The 18,465-nt window shown below is 41.0% G+C and overlaps 1 protein-coding gene across 1 annotated transcript in view; it reads left to right on the top strand.

Moving 5' to 3' along the window:
* PPP1R1A (protein phosphatase 1 regulatory inhibitor subunit 1A) overlaps positions 1-18,465 on the top strand; it is a 107,042-nt gene that overhangs the window by 71,949 nt on the left and 16,628 nt on the right. Inside the window, exons 3-4 of the mRNA XM_042449760.1 lie at positions 12,898-12,935; positions 14,832-14,895. Coding sequence (XP_042305694.1) covers positions 12,898-12,935; positions 14,832-14,895 — 102 coding nt within the window. The remainder of the gene's footprint in view (positions 1-12,897; positions 12,936-14,831; positions 14,896-18,465) is intronic.

Here is an 18,465-nt window from a genome sequence, read left to right as displayed (position 1 = left end):
AAAATTTTATTTATATACCACCCTGTGGCGAACCAATCCGGGCGGTTTGCAACATTAAAATAACAAACAGCATAAAAAAAATATATTCCCTCCCCCCTTAAAAAGTTATTAAACTGCATATCTAAATTAAAACCACAATAACTAGTTAAAACAACAATAAATTAAACAAAATAATACCAACCGATAAACCACCATATGCATTAGTCTAGTAGACTGCTAGTAGTAGTAGCAATCTCAGTTTGTTACTGGGAGGCTGAAGTAAAGTATGCATTGGACCAGGAAACTCAAACCAAAGGAAAGGATGAGTCAAGAAGAAGATTAATGTTAGCAGGCCCTTTTTGCTCAACCTTGTTGAAAATGTAGCAGAACAATGTGCAATTAAAGTGAAAGAAGGATAATTGGGGAAATGTAAGAGGTGACCTGGAATTGAGTCAAGAAGAAGCTAGTGGTAAGGTGAGACACTTAAGAAATTATTAAGTTGCCTTGAGTGCCAATCTTCTGTAGAAAGTGAAGGAATCAACCAGCTATTGCAAGATGGCATGAACCTTCTCTAAAAAGAAAAGTGCTCTCAGCAAGGCATCCAATGCAGTTCCCATTGTTGCCAACCATTGGCCATACAGGCAGTGGTAGATGGGAGTTAAAAGTCCAACAACATCTGGAGGGTTACAGATTCACACACACCCTTCGCTGGTGTAAAGTACAAGTGTTTGGTACGACCTTGTGTATCTTCAAGAAATTGATGTTCCCATTCCCTCTGGACCTGTGTGCATGTTTATCATGTTTGATTCTCTATTTTCTAAGCCTTGAGCATGAGTATAAGCCAATATTATGGCAAGAAATAAAGGGCAGGAGGTAATTCCTGCAGATACAGCCTAGTAGCAAATAGAAATGCTGATACAGCAAAGGCCCATTTGCATTATAGGTTAGGATGATGAACCTGGCCTGGGTGGGCATGCTGATTTTTTTCATGCTGCTAGAGCTGGCGTTGGGGGCAAAATGCAGCCTTTCAAATGTCACTGGTTTTCGACTCCCAGCCACCCTACCCAGCACAACCAATGGTGAGGAAACATGGGGCTTGTAGTCCCACAACATCTACAGGGCTGCCTTTTGCTCTCCACCCTTGCACTGGAGCAACAGAATTTACCTGGTGGGATGGAGGGGGACTGTTATTATTTTTTTATTCCTGTAGCAATGCAAAGCAGCCAAATTCTTTTAGCCGAATAAATTAAAGCTCTTTTCATCCCCAGACTAAGCAGCTCCCTGGAGTTGACAGGTGATCCGAGCTCATTTTCTTGGTAATTGTTCTGCCTCTTTCCCTCACTCCTTTGGAGCTGTGATACTCTTTCAGGAACACAATGGAGAGGTGCCTTTTAATTATTATTCTTTAAATCCCTTGACCCAGAAGGCTTTGGTGCTCCATCTCCTTCCATGAAAGGAGAAAGGTATAGCAGAAGTACTTTTCCAGTTGGGATGGGGGAAGAGGGAGAGTGGGGAGAGAAATAATGAATATTGTGTCTAGAGTCCCACCTTAGCTTTACCCCTTCAGTCAACTCCTGGGAAGCTGCAGGATTCCACTTGTCATCTTTAAAGCTAAATCTCCAACACTTGTCTCACTGGCCATATGCACCCCCATTCTTTTCTGTGTGTGTGTGTGTGTGTGTGTCCAAGTTCTCCACAAGTGAAATTGTCATGGCGATTAATGCATTTTAAAGAAAAAGCTCCTTCATCATGTGTAGTTATGGTTTTTTGTTTTTGTTTTTTTAAAAAAAAACTATTTTCTGAAAAGAATGAAAAAATCCCACTTTTTAGCATCCCACTAGGATGTTGGTCCTAGTGGGGTATGTCCAGCATGGCCCACTACCCTGTTGCCCACCCCAATCCAAAAGGTTTGGTGGTTCCTGCTGGAATAGAGCTTCCTAGGACGGTGTGGTCAAAATAGTGGCCTTCCAGATGTAGTTGGCCTGCAACTCCAAGCATTTGCTGCTGTTGGGTATGCAGCTTGGCAATATCTGGAAGGTTACACATTGCCCAGCCCATCCTATAAGGATCAGAGTAGCAGAGGGACTTGAGTGATTTTAGAGCCAAGTTGAATAGATTGCTGTGGTCTCTTTAATGCTCCTGTGTCTGCTTAAAGTGTGATCAAGAGTCTGTGGCTCTCCAGATGTTGTTGGACTACAACTCCCACTACCCAAAGCCATGTGACCATTGGACAGAGATGGCAATTGTCATGCAACAGCCTTAGGAGGGTCACATATTTCAAGGGGGTGACTGCATTGGATTCAACAAGCTTGGCTCACTGGCTGGAGCTGTTTGAATTTTCAGTCCTCCTTTCATATGGCCAGTTAGGTGCTTTTCAATGCTTAGGATCAGGTTAGCTGGCCTTCCCACACTTCTCTCTTCACTGTTTTCCAGCTAAATGGATCTTGACAATCTCCTTAATGCCACTACTGCTTCTTCCTTTTTTAAAGGGGGGGGGGGTGTATATATTATTGTATCATTTTAATGTTGTACACTGCTTAAGATTGTCAAAACAAAAAGCAGAATATAAATAAAAGTTTTATTATTATTACAATTCTATATACCATCATTTGGAATCATGCAACCCTGCACATGTTGTTTGGGACTGCAACTTCCATCAACCCTAGCCAGCATAGCCAATGGTGAGGAATGCAGGAATCTGCAATAGGATCCAGTGAACTGAAAGATTCCCATCCTGGTCTATGACGCAATTGGGAGCCACTTCATTTGCCACAGTAAGCTGATTTCCTTCTCAAAGAAGGTGTCTGTAATCCTGATAGGAGTCAGGATTGTGTAATTAGAGGAGACGAGGATAAAGAGAACACAAATGGACTGAGGAAAGCTTTGATTTGAGGAAGTCTGGCTGGTTAATATATTTTTATCCCATGACAATTCTGGCTTTTAAAACTGAATTTTGGAACATTGCCATAAGTAAATTAAATGATGCATGTGTGAAGTATAGAAAGACTCTTTGATACCACCTCTGTGATTTAAATTGTGGGTTGTTTTGTTTAAGTACAGCTATAGTGAATGCCATAATGTCTGAATTATAGTGGCGTGGGAATTGTCAGAGTGTAGTTCCCATCAGCCTTTTTCAGCACAACCAGTGGCGAAGGTTCCTAAGAGTTCTATCCAACAGCATCTGAACAGTGCATGATTCTCATATCTGAACTACAGGGCAGTTTTTGTCTTTCCCTCCTCTCTCTCTCTTCCACACATACCAGAAATTTACCTGATAATATTTAGTAGTATAGTAGCTTTAGTCATTTCTGAATGAATTGTTCTTCCTAAAAACTCCAGCCTGAATATAGAAAAGAGGCAGTGCTAGAGGGCATGGCAGGCCATCTATTTTGGGGTTTTTTTTTGGGGGGGGGGGGCGTACTTTCCTGTCCTTTCTCCCTCTTAATAGCTTTTGACATCATAGATGATTATCTGGTCAGAGTGCCTAGTGTGGTTCTCTGGGGTCTCCAAATGTCTTGGACTTCAACTCACAGGACCCTTAGCCAGCATGGCCAATGATGAAGGACTATGGAAGTTGTAGTCCAAATTAAATCTGTACCATACTGCATCTCTCAAATAGGGACATGGCAGAGATGAGTACTTGAAGCCATTTAACCTGGACAACCAAACTGTGGCTGAAATCCCCACAGAAAGAAAATTCACCTTGATCCTTAAATAGACTAGATTGGAACCATGGGCCTCTGAACTGTATGGCCATAACCCTTGACTACAGTATGGATATCTATCTTTCAGTGGTAACATGAGTTACACGGCTACAGCCATGAGTGGAGGCACAGGTTCAAATGTTTGAAGTGGAAAGAGCTCTGAAAGCTCTGGGTTTTGACTACCAACCTGTAGAAGCTGTACCTGGAAGAGACACACTAGGAGTTGTAATCCAAAATGAGCCCTTTTTGAGCTCTGCTCCAAGTGTTCAGTTGTTGAATGCTGTGGAGGGAGAACTAATTTCCAGCTGCCAGATGTGCTTCAAAGTTAAAGACAACAATACTTTACAGTTGGCCCTCTGTATCCATTGAGTCTTTATCCATGGATTCAACTCTTCATAGCTTGACAATGTATCTTAAAATATAAATTTCCAGAAAGCAAACCTTGATTTTGCAATTTATACAGTATAAGGAACTCCATTTTACTGTGCCATTATATTTTATTGGACTTGGTCGTCCATGGATTTTGGTATCCACGGGGGGTCCTGGAACAAAACCCCAGCAGATACCAAGGTCCCACTGTATTGGGTTTGTTTTAATAAACCTGAAAACCAATATGGAAATAGTTACGAGTTTCAATCATCCTCAGCTTGGCCAAACAATCTATCAGGAATGTTCATTTGAATAAAGGAAACTTGTTAGACTGGGACTGAACTATGATTCTCACTCAGTGACCATGGGCCAACCTCCCCACACCCTGATTTACCCCACAGCACTGTTGTGAGTGTAAAGTGAGAAGGAGGAGACAAATGTATGCCAACTCAAGGAGGAAAGGCAGAATGCAAAGTACTGTAACTAATAAATAAACTACACCCCTGAAGTCTGGTGTCTGAGATGACAATGCTGCAAACATTTTGCAGATTAAATGCACTCTGTAATGTATCTATCACATCGAAACATCATTCTGCCCTGCAAAACAGGTATTGGGAGAGGATTGCCCTCCTGCATTCATGCAACATATGCGGCAGTACCATGCTCTGATTGAGGCTAGAGGGAGAGTGTGTGCATGTGCATGTGTTGTGTGTGTTTTAAACTTCCATCGCCTGACAAAACCAGCCTCCCCTTTCCCTTCTGCCAGCAGGCACCTGCGTTTGATCTTCAAATGGAGCAGAGATAATTTGAGAGCCCAGAAATTACACGCTCCTTCTTGTGCATTCCAAACCATCCCTTCCACTGAGACCCAACAGCCGTTGCAGCAGAAAAGAAAGGGGGGAAATGTGTTTGTTAGTTAAATGGGGGAGAAAAACTAAGAGCGCACCAGCATACGAAGCTGCCATTGCAGCACACATAAATATTGAATGCTGCACAAAGGTCCACCTTCTCAACACCAACATAATAGGAAATCAAATTTTAGACAGTGCATGCATATAAGCAGGGTTTCTGTTCTCTAAGGAATGGTTACAAAGGCTAAACTCAGACCTCACATTTGAGGTTGAGCTTTTGGGGAGATCGAGGTTGAAGACGGACACAACATTTGTAAAGTCAGTATAGCTGTTTGAGAAACTCCCTTGTAATAGATGTTATTTTTAAAAGCATAGATTTCTTTGCTAGAGCTGATTTGGGCAGAGGTGTTGGGGAGAAGCTCTTTAAATGTACTAGATAAATAGCTTATGGTGGTCCCTGACTCCCTGCTGCTTCTGACATCAAGTCATCTTTGCCCCACACACACATCCATCTTCGCCTCTTTTCCCAGAGCAGTTTTGCCAAATGCCAACTGGTTGGTTAGTGATTTTAATGTCATTGGTTATTTTCAATGTGTTTGTTGCAGAAGAATAAATGTATGATCAGTAGATAATACATTTTAAAAATTGTTATTTTTTTAAGGGAAGATAAATCACCTAAAGCAAGGAGTGGGAAAGTTCAGCCCCTGGGACCCAATCTTGTTTTTAAATCTCCACAAGGGAACCCAAGCCCCTCCAACCCTTTCCTTTTGAGTAATGTTTTTTCCCCCCAGAATATACCCAAAGCCACAAAAATGTGGTGGTTGGGTCCTTTCACAATCCCCCAAAGCTTTAAAAAACCAGCCAAATATTTTAAAGCAAAAGTGACATCACACCCAGTTGTGCTGAAAGCAACTGGCAATGGCTTCTGACCCCTCTGCAATGGTCCACACATAAAACATTGGAAGGAAGAGCCAAACTGAAATCTGATCCTCATGCTACTCTTAAAGTTGCCATGGTGTAGTCTTGGCATTGTCAGAAAAAGTGAATGCATCTCATTATCTTGCAGGTGAATCACCCATTTGGGTTCCCTTTCAGACATTGTGTCTTCAACCTTAGTGGCTGGCCATCAGGGAAACAGGCATCGGGGCAAGGAAGGACATTAACTGTCCAGGTAGCCCTCTGCCCTTAAAAGAATAGTTTTCTAATCTCCACCTTACTCTCAGTCTGTATGCTTCTGTCTCTTTGCTGGAAATTTGTCATTGGATGAATAGCATCTTCTGATCTGAGTAGACACTGGTGAGGATGGAAGGAATACTTGTTTTGGGAAGTGTTGTATTTTATCAGGTTCACTACAAAAACTCTGCAAATCCCACAGTCCTTTCCCCCCCTAATCTTAACCCGAGCCACCATTATCACCATGGTTATATGGAGTTGCAGGACAGAACAACATCAGTCATATTAATTGATTGGCTGATTGACTGAATTTATATTTTGCCTTTCTCCAAGGATCCAATATGACTTAAAATAATTACAAGATTTAGTTAAAATCTTATTTTACAAGAGTTAAGGAAGAATTGTGACATTATTAGTTTTACAAAATTTAAGATGCCCTGAGTCAGCCCATTGCTCTTAGGATGCTGCTAAGCCATTACTGCTGTCAAAATAAGACTCAGCTATAAGTTTGACAAACTTTGGTAGATGGAAGGGGGTATTATGTCCTTTTAATCAGGCAGCAAAATATATTTGGTTGATCATGTCTCCTTTGACAGTTTTGTTTCATATAATGATAACTGAGTCCTAAGATGTTCTGTCATGTAACAATGGCGGTGCCCGTACACATGGGACGCTGCCATTGTTACGGTGCCACGCTGTACTAGGGTTAGGGACTGTGCAGTTGCCGTGTGGTCCTTTAACCCTAGTACTCTGCCAGCACGGCGCATTTGGCACGTCAGTACCGTGACATACTTAGCCTTCTCTGTCATAGAGTTCTGACCGGTTGTGGTTCTGCTTCCACAACAAATTAAATATCCCAGGAATCCATAGTATGAAGTCATGACATTTAAAACAGAGTCAAGCTGCTTTAATTCTGCAGTGTGACAGCAGCATTTGAAACCTTATAGGGCTCATTTTTCATCAAAACTGAAATGGCACAGTATGGATTTTTGTTAAGAGGGGATCACACCAAAGCTCAAAACCTTTTGTTTTGTGCTAAGCATCCTCCCCCCCACCCTTGGTTTTCCTTTTAACACTGCTCCCAGGTCCAAACTTTTTTCATACAGCCTGTTTATTTCTTGTGCACAGGGTCTTGGAGCTTGACTAGAGCAGAATTTGGAATGGAGAACTTTGAGGATCCTTTCAAAATGACTTCTGGCCCACCAGAGTTAAGGAGAGGGAGCATGGCAGAATCCTAGTTCCCATAGCAACAGCCTGTTATGTTTCCTGGGTGACTGTGGTGCTCCAAATTCAGCACCCTTTACAGAGAGTGTGGAACACAGGCAAACATCTGACATCACCTTATAGTCCATTTAGTTTTTCACAGTCCAATCCGAAAAGCACTTGGGGTTAGGGGTGTGTCTTGACACCATACTGCTTGAAAAGGGGATTGGTGGTCATTTATTTTAATGATGGCTAAATGCTGGTTGCCATGTTTCCTTGGCCTGCTGCTGCTACTTCAGTTCCATTTTTTAAAAAATGGTTTGTAATCTTTCAGGAGTGAGGCACATCGGTGATCCCAGACAATGGTGGATCATATTGTGGAGAGGATGACGCACAGTGATTCACAGTCAATCAGTGCTACCCATGTATTTATGTCACTGAGAGCAGCCACCAGCAAGCATGGCCTTTATTCCCAGTGTATGAACAACGCCTTTTTGAAACTCAGTCCAGTCCACGGTGTGCATCTATAATAAAAAAGAAAGTCTTGTATTATAATAGACTTCTATTTCAGGCTCTATCTATGGCAGCCACAACGCAACAGGTAATCATGGTAAATGTGTCAGCCTCTACTATGGCTGTTGTCCAAGTTGCAGTGTTCAGTTTCAAATTTTAAAAAATCCAAAATCCAAACTGCAGACTTCCATGAAGCAACAAAAATGGGCAAAAGCCTGCTGTAACGTTTGAGATATGTCAGATACTTCCAAATTTGACAAGGTGTGTTGGTTTGTCACCCAAATTGGAGTGGCCTGTTTCAAGCCAAAACGCCAAACAGGGATTCATACAAACCAAAAGGGAGGCCTGCGTAACAGTATTGGGAGATATTTTAAAGGGTTACAAAAGCATGGAAAGGCTTTTTGAGGCAATGGTGATAAAATTCCTGAACCAAGAAAAGAAAATGGCTAGGGAAAAGGAGAGTTAAAGCTACTGGTTCCTGAGGGTAGTACTATAAAAGAAAGAGTGGTAAACATGAGAGATGACTCAAATGGAAGTAGTTCTGGCACCAAAAAAAGAGGGTTGGAAACAGGAGGCTTCACAAATCCATTTTAGGACATTAGAAATAAATTATGGCAACACTGGGTAGAATTCACCTAAAAAACCGGGAGAGAGCCCTGTGATGTACTGCTGCTAAGATGTTTGAGGTCAAAGGGGAAAAGAAGGGAAACAAGACAGGACTAAACTAAGGTGCTGCTTCTAAAATCTTTGAGGCTTAAAAAGGTGCAAGAAAGTGGAAGAGAGCTTTCTGAGGCAGAGATGGGACTGCTAGTGGGGCAGGGTTGTGTGTTAATTGTTAATATGCTTTCAAAAATGTTATTCTATTAAGTTTATGTTGAAAGTAGGGTTTTTAAAAACAATTATATTAGTTTTAATGTTATGAACTATCAACATGGCATAGTAATTTGAGTATTCCTAAGAGATTGGGGAACAGACCCGCATTGATCATAATGATTGCTGACTGGTAAGTGGGAGAACCTTCACAGTCCCTATGTGTCCCCTAAACTCAGGAATATGTAGGGAACATGAATGACAAACAGTTACCTATGTAGAGAGATCTTGTAGCACCTTTGAGATTAACTAAAAGAAAGAAGATGGCAACATAAGCTTTCATAATCTTAAACCTCAGATGCATTTGAAAGATGCACGAGGAAGTAGACTTAGTTCAATGAAAGCTCATGCTGCCAAGTTCTCTCTTTCAGTTAGTCTCAAAGGTGCTACAAGATCTCTCCACATACTTATTTTACAGACTAACATGACTATATATTTGAAGTTACCTATGTGTAACTCCCCAGCAGGATTCTGGCCTATGGATCTCCCCACAACCCATCCTTACAACAACCCTTAGAGGTAAATCAAGATGGGGAGGTAGTGACTGGCCCTAGGACACACAGTCACTTTCGTAGTTTTGTGAGAGGTCCCAGAGGATACCTGTTGCTGTGTGTCCCGCTATAGAAACATAGCTGGATGCTGCTCCACTCCCCCACTCCACCAATAAATGGTTGTTTTGGTGTGGATTTGCAGCACCTTCAAAGGTGGGTTGGGTGAACAAGAGGGAGATTTGTCTGTGTGTTCTGCCTGTATGGAACTTTACAGTACTTCTCCCAAGCCAGGATCTCAGCCCACATTTTTGTTTTACATTAAATTAGCAGATTTCAAAGTCAAATTTGTAACACATTTCAGTATTTCAGTCCATAACCATCTGTCTTAGTTTAATAAATCAGGTTTGTGGTTATTTTTCCTTTTTCATGGCAGTTTTGTATGGTAACTAAAATTAAACAGATCTTAATATGTTCATAACAATAAAAACGGACTGAGTGCCAAAATGGGAGTGAGGGTAGGATATTGTCTTTTTCTTTCAGGCCCACTTTGCTTAATGCATTGCATTTATTTATTTATTAAATGAAGCATACCACTGTTTGAGTCTGCTTTATTGGCATCTTTAATGAATCAAAAAAGACCTTGGGGACCTAATACTAAATTTGGAGGCAAGGCTTCTTGGACTGAATCGTTGAGCCTTGGCATGAGATCAGGTTGAAGCTGCAGTGAGCTCTGGCTGACATTAACCTTCTGTTTTCTTAATTTGCACCTACCTTGGAAATGCAACCTGTGTATTTAAGAGTTCTGGCACAAGGATATGTTCCTGAGTTGTTGGACATCTTTCCACCTTAGAGGGATACAGGCACAATGCCCAGATCAGAAGATGGCAGACTTCACACATACAAGTAGTGCACACCTGTGATTGGATTGGTTTTCCTCATGCTGCTACCTCTTTGTCTATAATGTATGCCTTCCCTCCACACAAACACCTACCCACGCACACAATCCATTTGCCCTCTTAATAGCACAGTTAATATTCAGATGCCTTTCACCTTTTCTCCTCTTGTTGCATTGGACAAGCTGGAAAGAAATGCCTCTTCATTTATAAAGAGGTAAATATTTTCTGTTAATGGTGGTTACTTAGAGTCTATTTTGTTGAAAGCAGAGGCAGTATTCAGCCAGCTCTATGGTTAGGTTTAGGCAGCATTTCCTACCCTGTTGCCTTTTGGATGTGTTAGACTGCAACACCCATGCTATTCTTCAACCATCATGGCAATTGGCCGGAGTTGATACAGCTTTGGGCCATGCATGCTGATCAGAGGATGAGGGAACTTATAGTCCAATTGAATAATAGTAGGTGCCAGATTTGGAAAAAATAGCATTTAGTTATCCCTTTGTATTTCTAGTGCTAGTTCAACAGGGCTCCTGAACAGAGTGGCCAAGTTGTTTAATGCCCCCCCCCCAATTGTGCCTTAAACAGCGTTTTGTGCTACCAGCATTAGAAGGTGATAAACTGCTTATCTCTGTAAACTGTCACCTGCTGAATTTTCCTTAGAGCAGGGGAGCAGGTCAGACCTGGGGCCTATTCACACTACAGAAGTATAGTGCTGATATTCCACTTTCACTGCTGTGGCTCCACCCTGTGGGATACTGGGATTTGAGGCTGAGGGAAGGGCCTTTAGAATCCTAAACTAGAGAGCTCCCCTGGTGCCTCTGACCAGACTACAAACCCCAGAATTCCAGAGGGCAGAATCATGGCAGTTAAAGTAGATTCATTGCATTATAATTGCATAGTGTGAGAGTCTATCCTTCCCCGATCAGCTGGCAAACTTCCTCCTAGAGTGGCATGCAAAAACAAAACTTAAAAATAAAAGCACAATGAAATAAATACTCATAAGAAAATCATTTAACCTCATTTTCATAAGCAGCCATCAAATCCATAGAGAGAAACAGTTTGGATGTCAAGGGACTCCCTGCTAGCACCCAGCACAATAGTCATATTTGTTCAGACACTGGGCACAATGCACCCTGAAAGTCCCTTAGAATTACCGTAGAGAGAATCCATGGCTATTCTCTGTCCAAAGCTTCCCAGCAGTTATTCTTCCATTTGAGCCTATCTATGTTTTGATATCCTCTGGGGAAGGTCCACCGCCCTCACAGGTACATCTGGTAGAAACACAAAGAAGGCCTTCACAGTGGCTGCTCTGAAACTTCTTGCCAAGAGAGGTTAGCTTGGCACCTTCCCGGTTGTCTTTCTATAGGCAAGTTAAGACTTAAAAAAAAACAAAAAACCTCAGACTTTGAAGTCTGATTGCTTAAGGGGACTCTGGGCCTTGCAGAATTGTGTCATACTGTCTGTCCATGTTTTGTTTGTTTGCCTTTTTAATAGTTATGTTTTAACTGATTTTAATGTATAGCTATTTTAATGATATTTTAATTAATTTATTTACTTAATATATATTAGGTGTATTTCTTTTAACTATTGTAAGCTGTCTTGCATCCCAGACTGGGAAAAAGACAGGATATGAAATGAGGATGGTGATGGTGATGGTGATGATACCACCAGAAGACTGGTTGGGGTACATTGGTCCACTTCTGGATCATGGAAATAGATTCAGGCCACCTCCAAAGTTACATGCATGGAGCACCTTGATTGGATACTGGTGTTCCCTAGGCACACATGGATTGAGTGTATTGCTTGAAGCCATTTGGAAAGATGTGACCCTGCCCTACTTTCTAAATACCATAAGAGATTATTTCTCTTGCATGTGCTCATGCATTATGTAAGTGTCTGGCAGAGCACTGCTGTTGCCGTTTTGGTCTTTTGCCCTAACTTTATGCTCAAAGCATTTTTCTAATGAGGAAACTACATGGTACTCTCTAGCAGAGGGATGATTGATGCATGACCCTCCAAGTCTTGCTGGACATCAACCTGCATGGGCCCTTGTCAGAATAGCCAGTAGTGAGGAATAGTGGCAGCTGTACTATAGTAACATCCAGAGAGCCATGCGTTCTCCATTGGTGCTCTCAGTGACAGTTGGTAATCAAACTGATGGGGCAGTGAATCCATTGCTGATTTTAGTTCAGACTTTAAACACTGTTCAAGGGGAGGAACCCCATTCCCAATGTTGCTTCAATACTTTGGACAGCTGTAGTTTGAGAGTAAACCTCAGAGCAGATTCATCATTCCACTGACATGGCAGCCACCATCCACCACTGTTCACACCAGTTTTGGCAATAGTGTAGTTCAGGCACAGCTAGGTTAGTGGGATCTTCTTTCTTGCTGTTATTTTATTAGAATTCCAAGGTTCACCATCAATACCATGGGACAGGATAGTTGTGCAAAAGACAGAGTAAGCCACTCTCTGCCAGAGCTTTGGGAAGGTCACATTTTCCGGACTATCATTTATGGTCTCCTCAAAATGCAGCATGCCCAATGGTCATGAGGCAAACATAGGGTTGGCCTGCTTGCACACATCCAAATGTATCATTCAGATCATGGATGCTTATACTGGGATTTTTTTTTTTGCTTGGGGAAAAGCTGTGTTCTTACTGTTGTTAAACAACTGAAAGACAATTTTTTATTAGTCTAATCTGAACCATCCATTTGTCCACCAATAGAACCCAATCTATCTTCTGTTTTTCCCCATCAAAGTCATTCACTTCTCCACAGTATTTTTGTCCATGTGTGTTTTATTAACTCTTTTCTTTCTCTTATGTTTCTCCACATACAATTTGTTATCCAGAAATCGATGAAGACCGGCTCCCCAATCCTCTGTTGAAGGTATGTGTTTTTGCTTCTCCTGCATACGAACAGTTGGAGGCCAGTTGATATGAATCAGAAGAGTCATAAGATTACTTGTCAATAACTTGCCTGGGTGGTGCTATTTCGTGCTCTGTCTGAGATAGGGGAGGGTGTCACATAGTTGAATACCTTCCAACTAAATACATTCCATGCCCATGGAAAAGTAATATTTTAAAACTACTGGATTTTTAAATGTGATTATGAAGAAAAATTAAAAGGAGAGGAAGAAGAAAGAGTGGGGAGAAAAGGGAAATATGGCTGTGAACATGGACTAGGCATATACACTGATATAATTGACCATATTTCCAAAGAAATATTTTCTTCATGTTGGCTTCTATAAAATACACATTCATGTGTAGCTAAACAGAAAGGTCTTCTGATCACTGAACAACAGGTGATGTTCATCTTTTCAACTATAGAACAAAAAGTAAACAGTAAAAGTAACAGTAAAAGCCTGCTGGATCTAATCATGTTGACTTTCAGTTAGATTCCAAATAACAGAAATAAAAGTTGAAAAAGCATGTGCAAATGCCAAAGATTTTTCTAATACAAACATTCTAATACATGCAGCCAGAAAGAGGTAACCGATGAAGACACCAACATCAAGTGCTACACAGAAGCATTCGCTGTATTACATTGCCAGTGTTTAGTTAAAATAGACAGTGGCTTTCTCAAAAGGCATAATGACATCCAATAGACCTGGAACATCAATTTTTGCTTGATCAAAAGAATTTAGATGTTGAAGCTAGGACAATTTTCCATTGGTTAATTTGCACACGCAGTCCAATTCTTTATTCCACTCACCTCTTAACTTCATTAACATAAGATTTATTTCTTCCCAACAAAGATTTATAAACTAGACTTGTTAGTTTCTGTTTCTCAGAAGATGATATTAATGCTTCCAACACAGCAGAAGGACTGAGGTACACTCATTGCTGGTAGTGTATATATAAACACCTGAAGGTGTTGTAATTGTAGATATTGCCACAGTGCACCCATAGGTAGCTGCTAAGTAGACTTTAATATTGAAAATAGAAAAAATTCTTAGCCTGATCCATCAGTTGATCCAAAGTATAAAATCCCAAAGTCAACCCATTACGTCCATAAAAAGAGTGCGCTTGCCATTTTCAAATAAGACTTGACCCAGACAGTTAGTTTAGTGTAATCGTACAAAGGGTGGTGGGAGTTTGTTGTTCTGGAGAAGACTGAAATGTAACCTTTTCCCTGATGGTTTTCTTTATGAAATGTAGTAGGTGCTTTGTGGAAAGGGATCAAAATTCCCACTTTTGCCACCTAAATCTTGAAATGGTACAGTCCAGGAAGGATTTTATTCCATCCATTGTTCCACAGAAGTGGAACAAATCTTGCCAGGAAAACCCCATTGTAGAGTCGCCATAAGTCAAAAATGAATTGAAGGCACATAACAACAACAACCCCTGGTGGTCCTAGCCAACTCTAGAATTCTTTGATTCTATAAACTGTGCTACACCAGGACTATTTGGGCCTATCAGAGAGGAGAGGCTGCATTTCTTTGAGGCCTTGCTAAAGTGCTGATTCTCACTTAGAATCTTCTTTCATTCATAAAATGAAAATGGCCCCTGTGGCAAAGGAGTAGTGAATCTATTTCGGGGTTTAGTATGACCTTTAAATGTGATTTTAAGTTTTGGGATTAGGGTTCAGCACCTTGGATTACTCCTTTAAAGTTCCTTTTAAACTCTGGTGCGGATTCATAACTCCATTGAATGAAAGCCGCCAGCCACCATTGATTTTGATTTCTCAACTGGTAAGAACCAGGACTTAGCTTATATTTGATATTTCCTCCAGCATTTTTACATGGCATCTTCATGAAGATTCTCACCTTTCCTTTCTTTGCAGCCAGGGTTGTCGATGTCACCAAGGCAGAGAAAGAAGGTCTCCCGCACCACCCCCACCATGAAAGGTAACAACTTCCAGTTGAGGGACTGGTTAACGGTACAGAAGTTCAGAGACCAAAAATGATGCTTGTCACCTGCTAGTTTGTGCATTATTTTATCTAGGTATGGGTATCCTTTTGAGATGGAGGCTGCATAACCTCCATTTCTGAATCATCTGGGGACCGCAACATGCCCATACTGCCACCATCAAATTTGCCAGCCTACTGCCAACATTCAGCAGCCCAGAAGTGGCAATAAGCCAAATTTTACATTTGAAACAAGGTACAAGGAGAGTTCATGCCTTGTTTTTTCCCCAAATGGAAGACTTGAGGAGTGCTATTCAGCTGGAAAATGGGGGGTTCACTCCCTACCCATCTTTTTTTAAAGCTGGGGTAGGCATGCTGTGAAGTTTGGAAGGGCCATTTTCAGCTCCTCCTGATCCTTAGCAGGCCCTGTGCTACTATTTATACAGTGTGTGCGCATGCATATATATATATATATCACAAAAATGGGTCAGTCTATATATAGATTCCTGGTTGGGTATTATCAACCACATATTTAATAATATATTTATTAAAGTATATGTAAGCAAACATTCAAAATGCATTGCGTATTAATCAAAAATCAACAATAGAATAAAATACAGAGATTGAAACAGAGCAGTAATCCCCCCCAAAGAAAAATTGATCTCATAATATATATAGCTTCAGTTCTGTATATAGGCAATCTATAATCAATCCTAGATTTAATCTGGCAAGAGCCCCTCCCCTTTCATAAAGCATGGGAAATGGTGGAGGCTGTGTGTGACCTTGCATTGACTTTGGAGATGCTCAGCAAACAGCAGGATACCTTTCTGCTTCCTGAGCCTCACTATAGTTCACTGGAATGTCAAAAAGGTGTCTCTATATTCTCTGAGCTCTGGGAAGAATGGAGGCTCATTCAGAGAAATTCAAAGGTATAGCTGTGTTAATAGTATGTAGAGAGATCTTGTAGCCCCTTTGATACTAACTGAAAGAAAGAAGTTGGCAGCATGCGCTTTCGTAGACTTAAGTCCACTTCCTCAGATGCATTACACTAAAAAAGCTTGAATTGCCCCTCAACAGTACACATAATATCAGTGCAAAAGCCCACCCACACCACTCCCTCTTTCCTTCTCTGGAATAAGAACAGGATCGGGAGGAAGCATGCATTTTGGCTGACTCCATACAACCCAAATCTTGCTTCAAACATTCTGCAAATTGAAAACCTACAGACTTTAAGTAAAGCGCTTCCCTTTAAGTTGTCTGTTACTTTAAGCCTACCCTATGAATTTCATAGGGTTTTCTTAGACAAAGAATATTAAGAGCTGGTTTGCCATTACCTACCTGTGAACTATAGCCTACAGCACCTGGTATTCCCTGGCAGCCCATCCAAGAACTGATCAGGCCTGATCCTGCTTAGTTTCCAAGATCAGATGGGATCTGTTGCCTAAAACTGGCTTTTTAAAAAAGAGATGCATCACATGCTGACATACATACAGAGTCACTGCTGTCCGCCATACTTGGCAATATCCCAGTAGTGCCATCCTGTGATTAATGGCATGATCATTAAGAGAGCTTAGGATTTATTTCTAATTGGGTATTGCAGAATTATAGGGCTGGAAGGTACCTTCAAAGGTCATCTAATCCATTCCATTCCAAAACTCCCAATCAGACCTAACTGGCCTAGTTGTACATAAACTGCTTCTGGCAAATGTTTCTTCCAACTTTGTTTTACAAACCTTTGTCTCTGATGGAGATCAGGAATGTCTGACTCTTAGAGCTGATCTACACTTCTGAAATAATCATTCTGCATTAGGACTACCCCAATTTAGATTTGTAGGTGGGAGTTGTATGTGTCTAACTGCTGCCTGGGATGAGAATCCTCACAAGTAGAAAAGTAGCATATCCAAGAGAGAATCTCAGTCCTAACCTTCTCCCTGATATCTCCTGTACTACTAAGAGGTTTATTTGACACAGGTGACCATACCTGTAATCCCTGATCTCCATTTTAACAGGAGACAGTCTATGTATGGTTATTCTGAAGGTGTGAACAAACTGTGGGAGTCTTTTGTTACATCTCTTTCAGTTTTGTAAGTGGTTTCCTTTCCCATATTGTACACACACTCTCGTTGCTCTCCAATTTCTCTTTTCACATTTGTCCAGTCCTCATCCCCTCTACTAATCTTTCTTCATGAATTTTGCATGGAAATGTTCTATCTTTTATGTTGCTCTGCATTCCCTCCAAGAGCGCTGTAGAGCCTCACAGTACTGGAAAATGCAGCTCTCGATCTGATATCTCTCAAGCTGGGGCAGGGCTGCAGGATCTCTTTCAGAGGTTCATACATATAGGTCAATTATTTTAAAAAAAAAGTAAAGAGAAGAGAGAAAGAAAGAAACCTAAAAAGTTCAAGAGGGACCTGTTTGCAAAATCAGAGCACCTGGACTTGAAGTGACAGGGAAATGCCACCCATCCAGGCAACAGATTCAAGCACTACCACTAACAACCAGGGTTTACAGTCAATAATTCTCTGTGAGCTAGGAGGAAAGGACAATAGACAGAAAGCATGTCATGAGATGTGAAGTATTTTAGACTACAGCCAATTCAGAAGTGATAGTTAGGGGATTTTGGCTTCTGGACTTTGGTCTAATCTGCACTGCAGAAATAATGCTGTTTGACACCACCGCTTTAACTGCCATTGCTCAACGCTGTGGAATCCTGGGATTTGTAATTTGTTGTGTCACCAAAGCTCTCTGACAGAGAAGGCAAAATATCTCACAAAACTACAAATCCCAGAATTCCATAGCATTGAGCCATTACAGTTAAATCAGTGGTGTCAAACTTCATTTCAGCAACACAAATCAGACCTTTTTTTTTTAAAAAAAAATAGTCTTTATTAAGTAATATCAAATAATACAAAATTAAAATTCTTATACAAGCAAATCAAAAGTGGAATCCTCAGTTCATGATATCAATTTTGTGACCCTGTTTGTGGCTTCCTTCTAGTCCTGTCTTTGTAAAGAATACAGATTTTAGCATCAATGTCCCGTTATAGGGTTTTTGAAATGTACATAAATATGCCAAGTCCATGTCTTTTTTCATAAATTAAGTGTGTCACCTAGTTGTTCATACTTCTTGCTCTAATACTGTACAATATTTTCTCAACTTCTCAGCTGCTTATATCCATTAATCAGACCTTTAAAAGAACCGTCCATGGTTCTGAACTTCTCTAGGGCAGTGGTTCCCAACTTTTGGTCCTCCATGTGCTTTGAACTTCAACTCCCAGAAGCCCCAGCTAGCTTGACCAGTAGTCAGAGCTTTTAAGAACTGAAGTCCAAAACATGTGGAGAACCAAAGGTTGGAAACCATTACTCTAGGGGATAGAGTTTTTCATCTCTGTTAGCTCCTTTAAGGTTTGGACTAACGGCCAGAACAGATTCACTGTCCTATTAGTAACCAGCTACCAGTGCATTTCACTTTAGTAATATCCCTCCCACTTTTCTTTCCCTAAGCCATCATCAAATACTGGCAGTAAAGAGCAGAAAGTTGCTTAGAGAGGGATAGCAGCTTGCTTTTTA

The sequence above is a fragment of the Sceloporus undulatus genome, chromosome 2, assembly GCF_019175285.1.
Source record: "Sceloporus undulatus isolate JIND9_A2432 ecotype Alabama chromosome 2, SceUnd_v1.1, whole genome shotgun sequence".
Taxonomy (NCBI): Eukaryota; Metazoa; Chordata; class Lepidosauria; order Squamata; family Phrynosomatidae; genus Sceloporus; species Sceloporus undulatus.
This window is presented reverse-complemented; position numbering and strand designations above follow the sequence as displayed.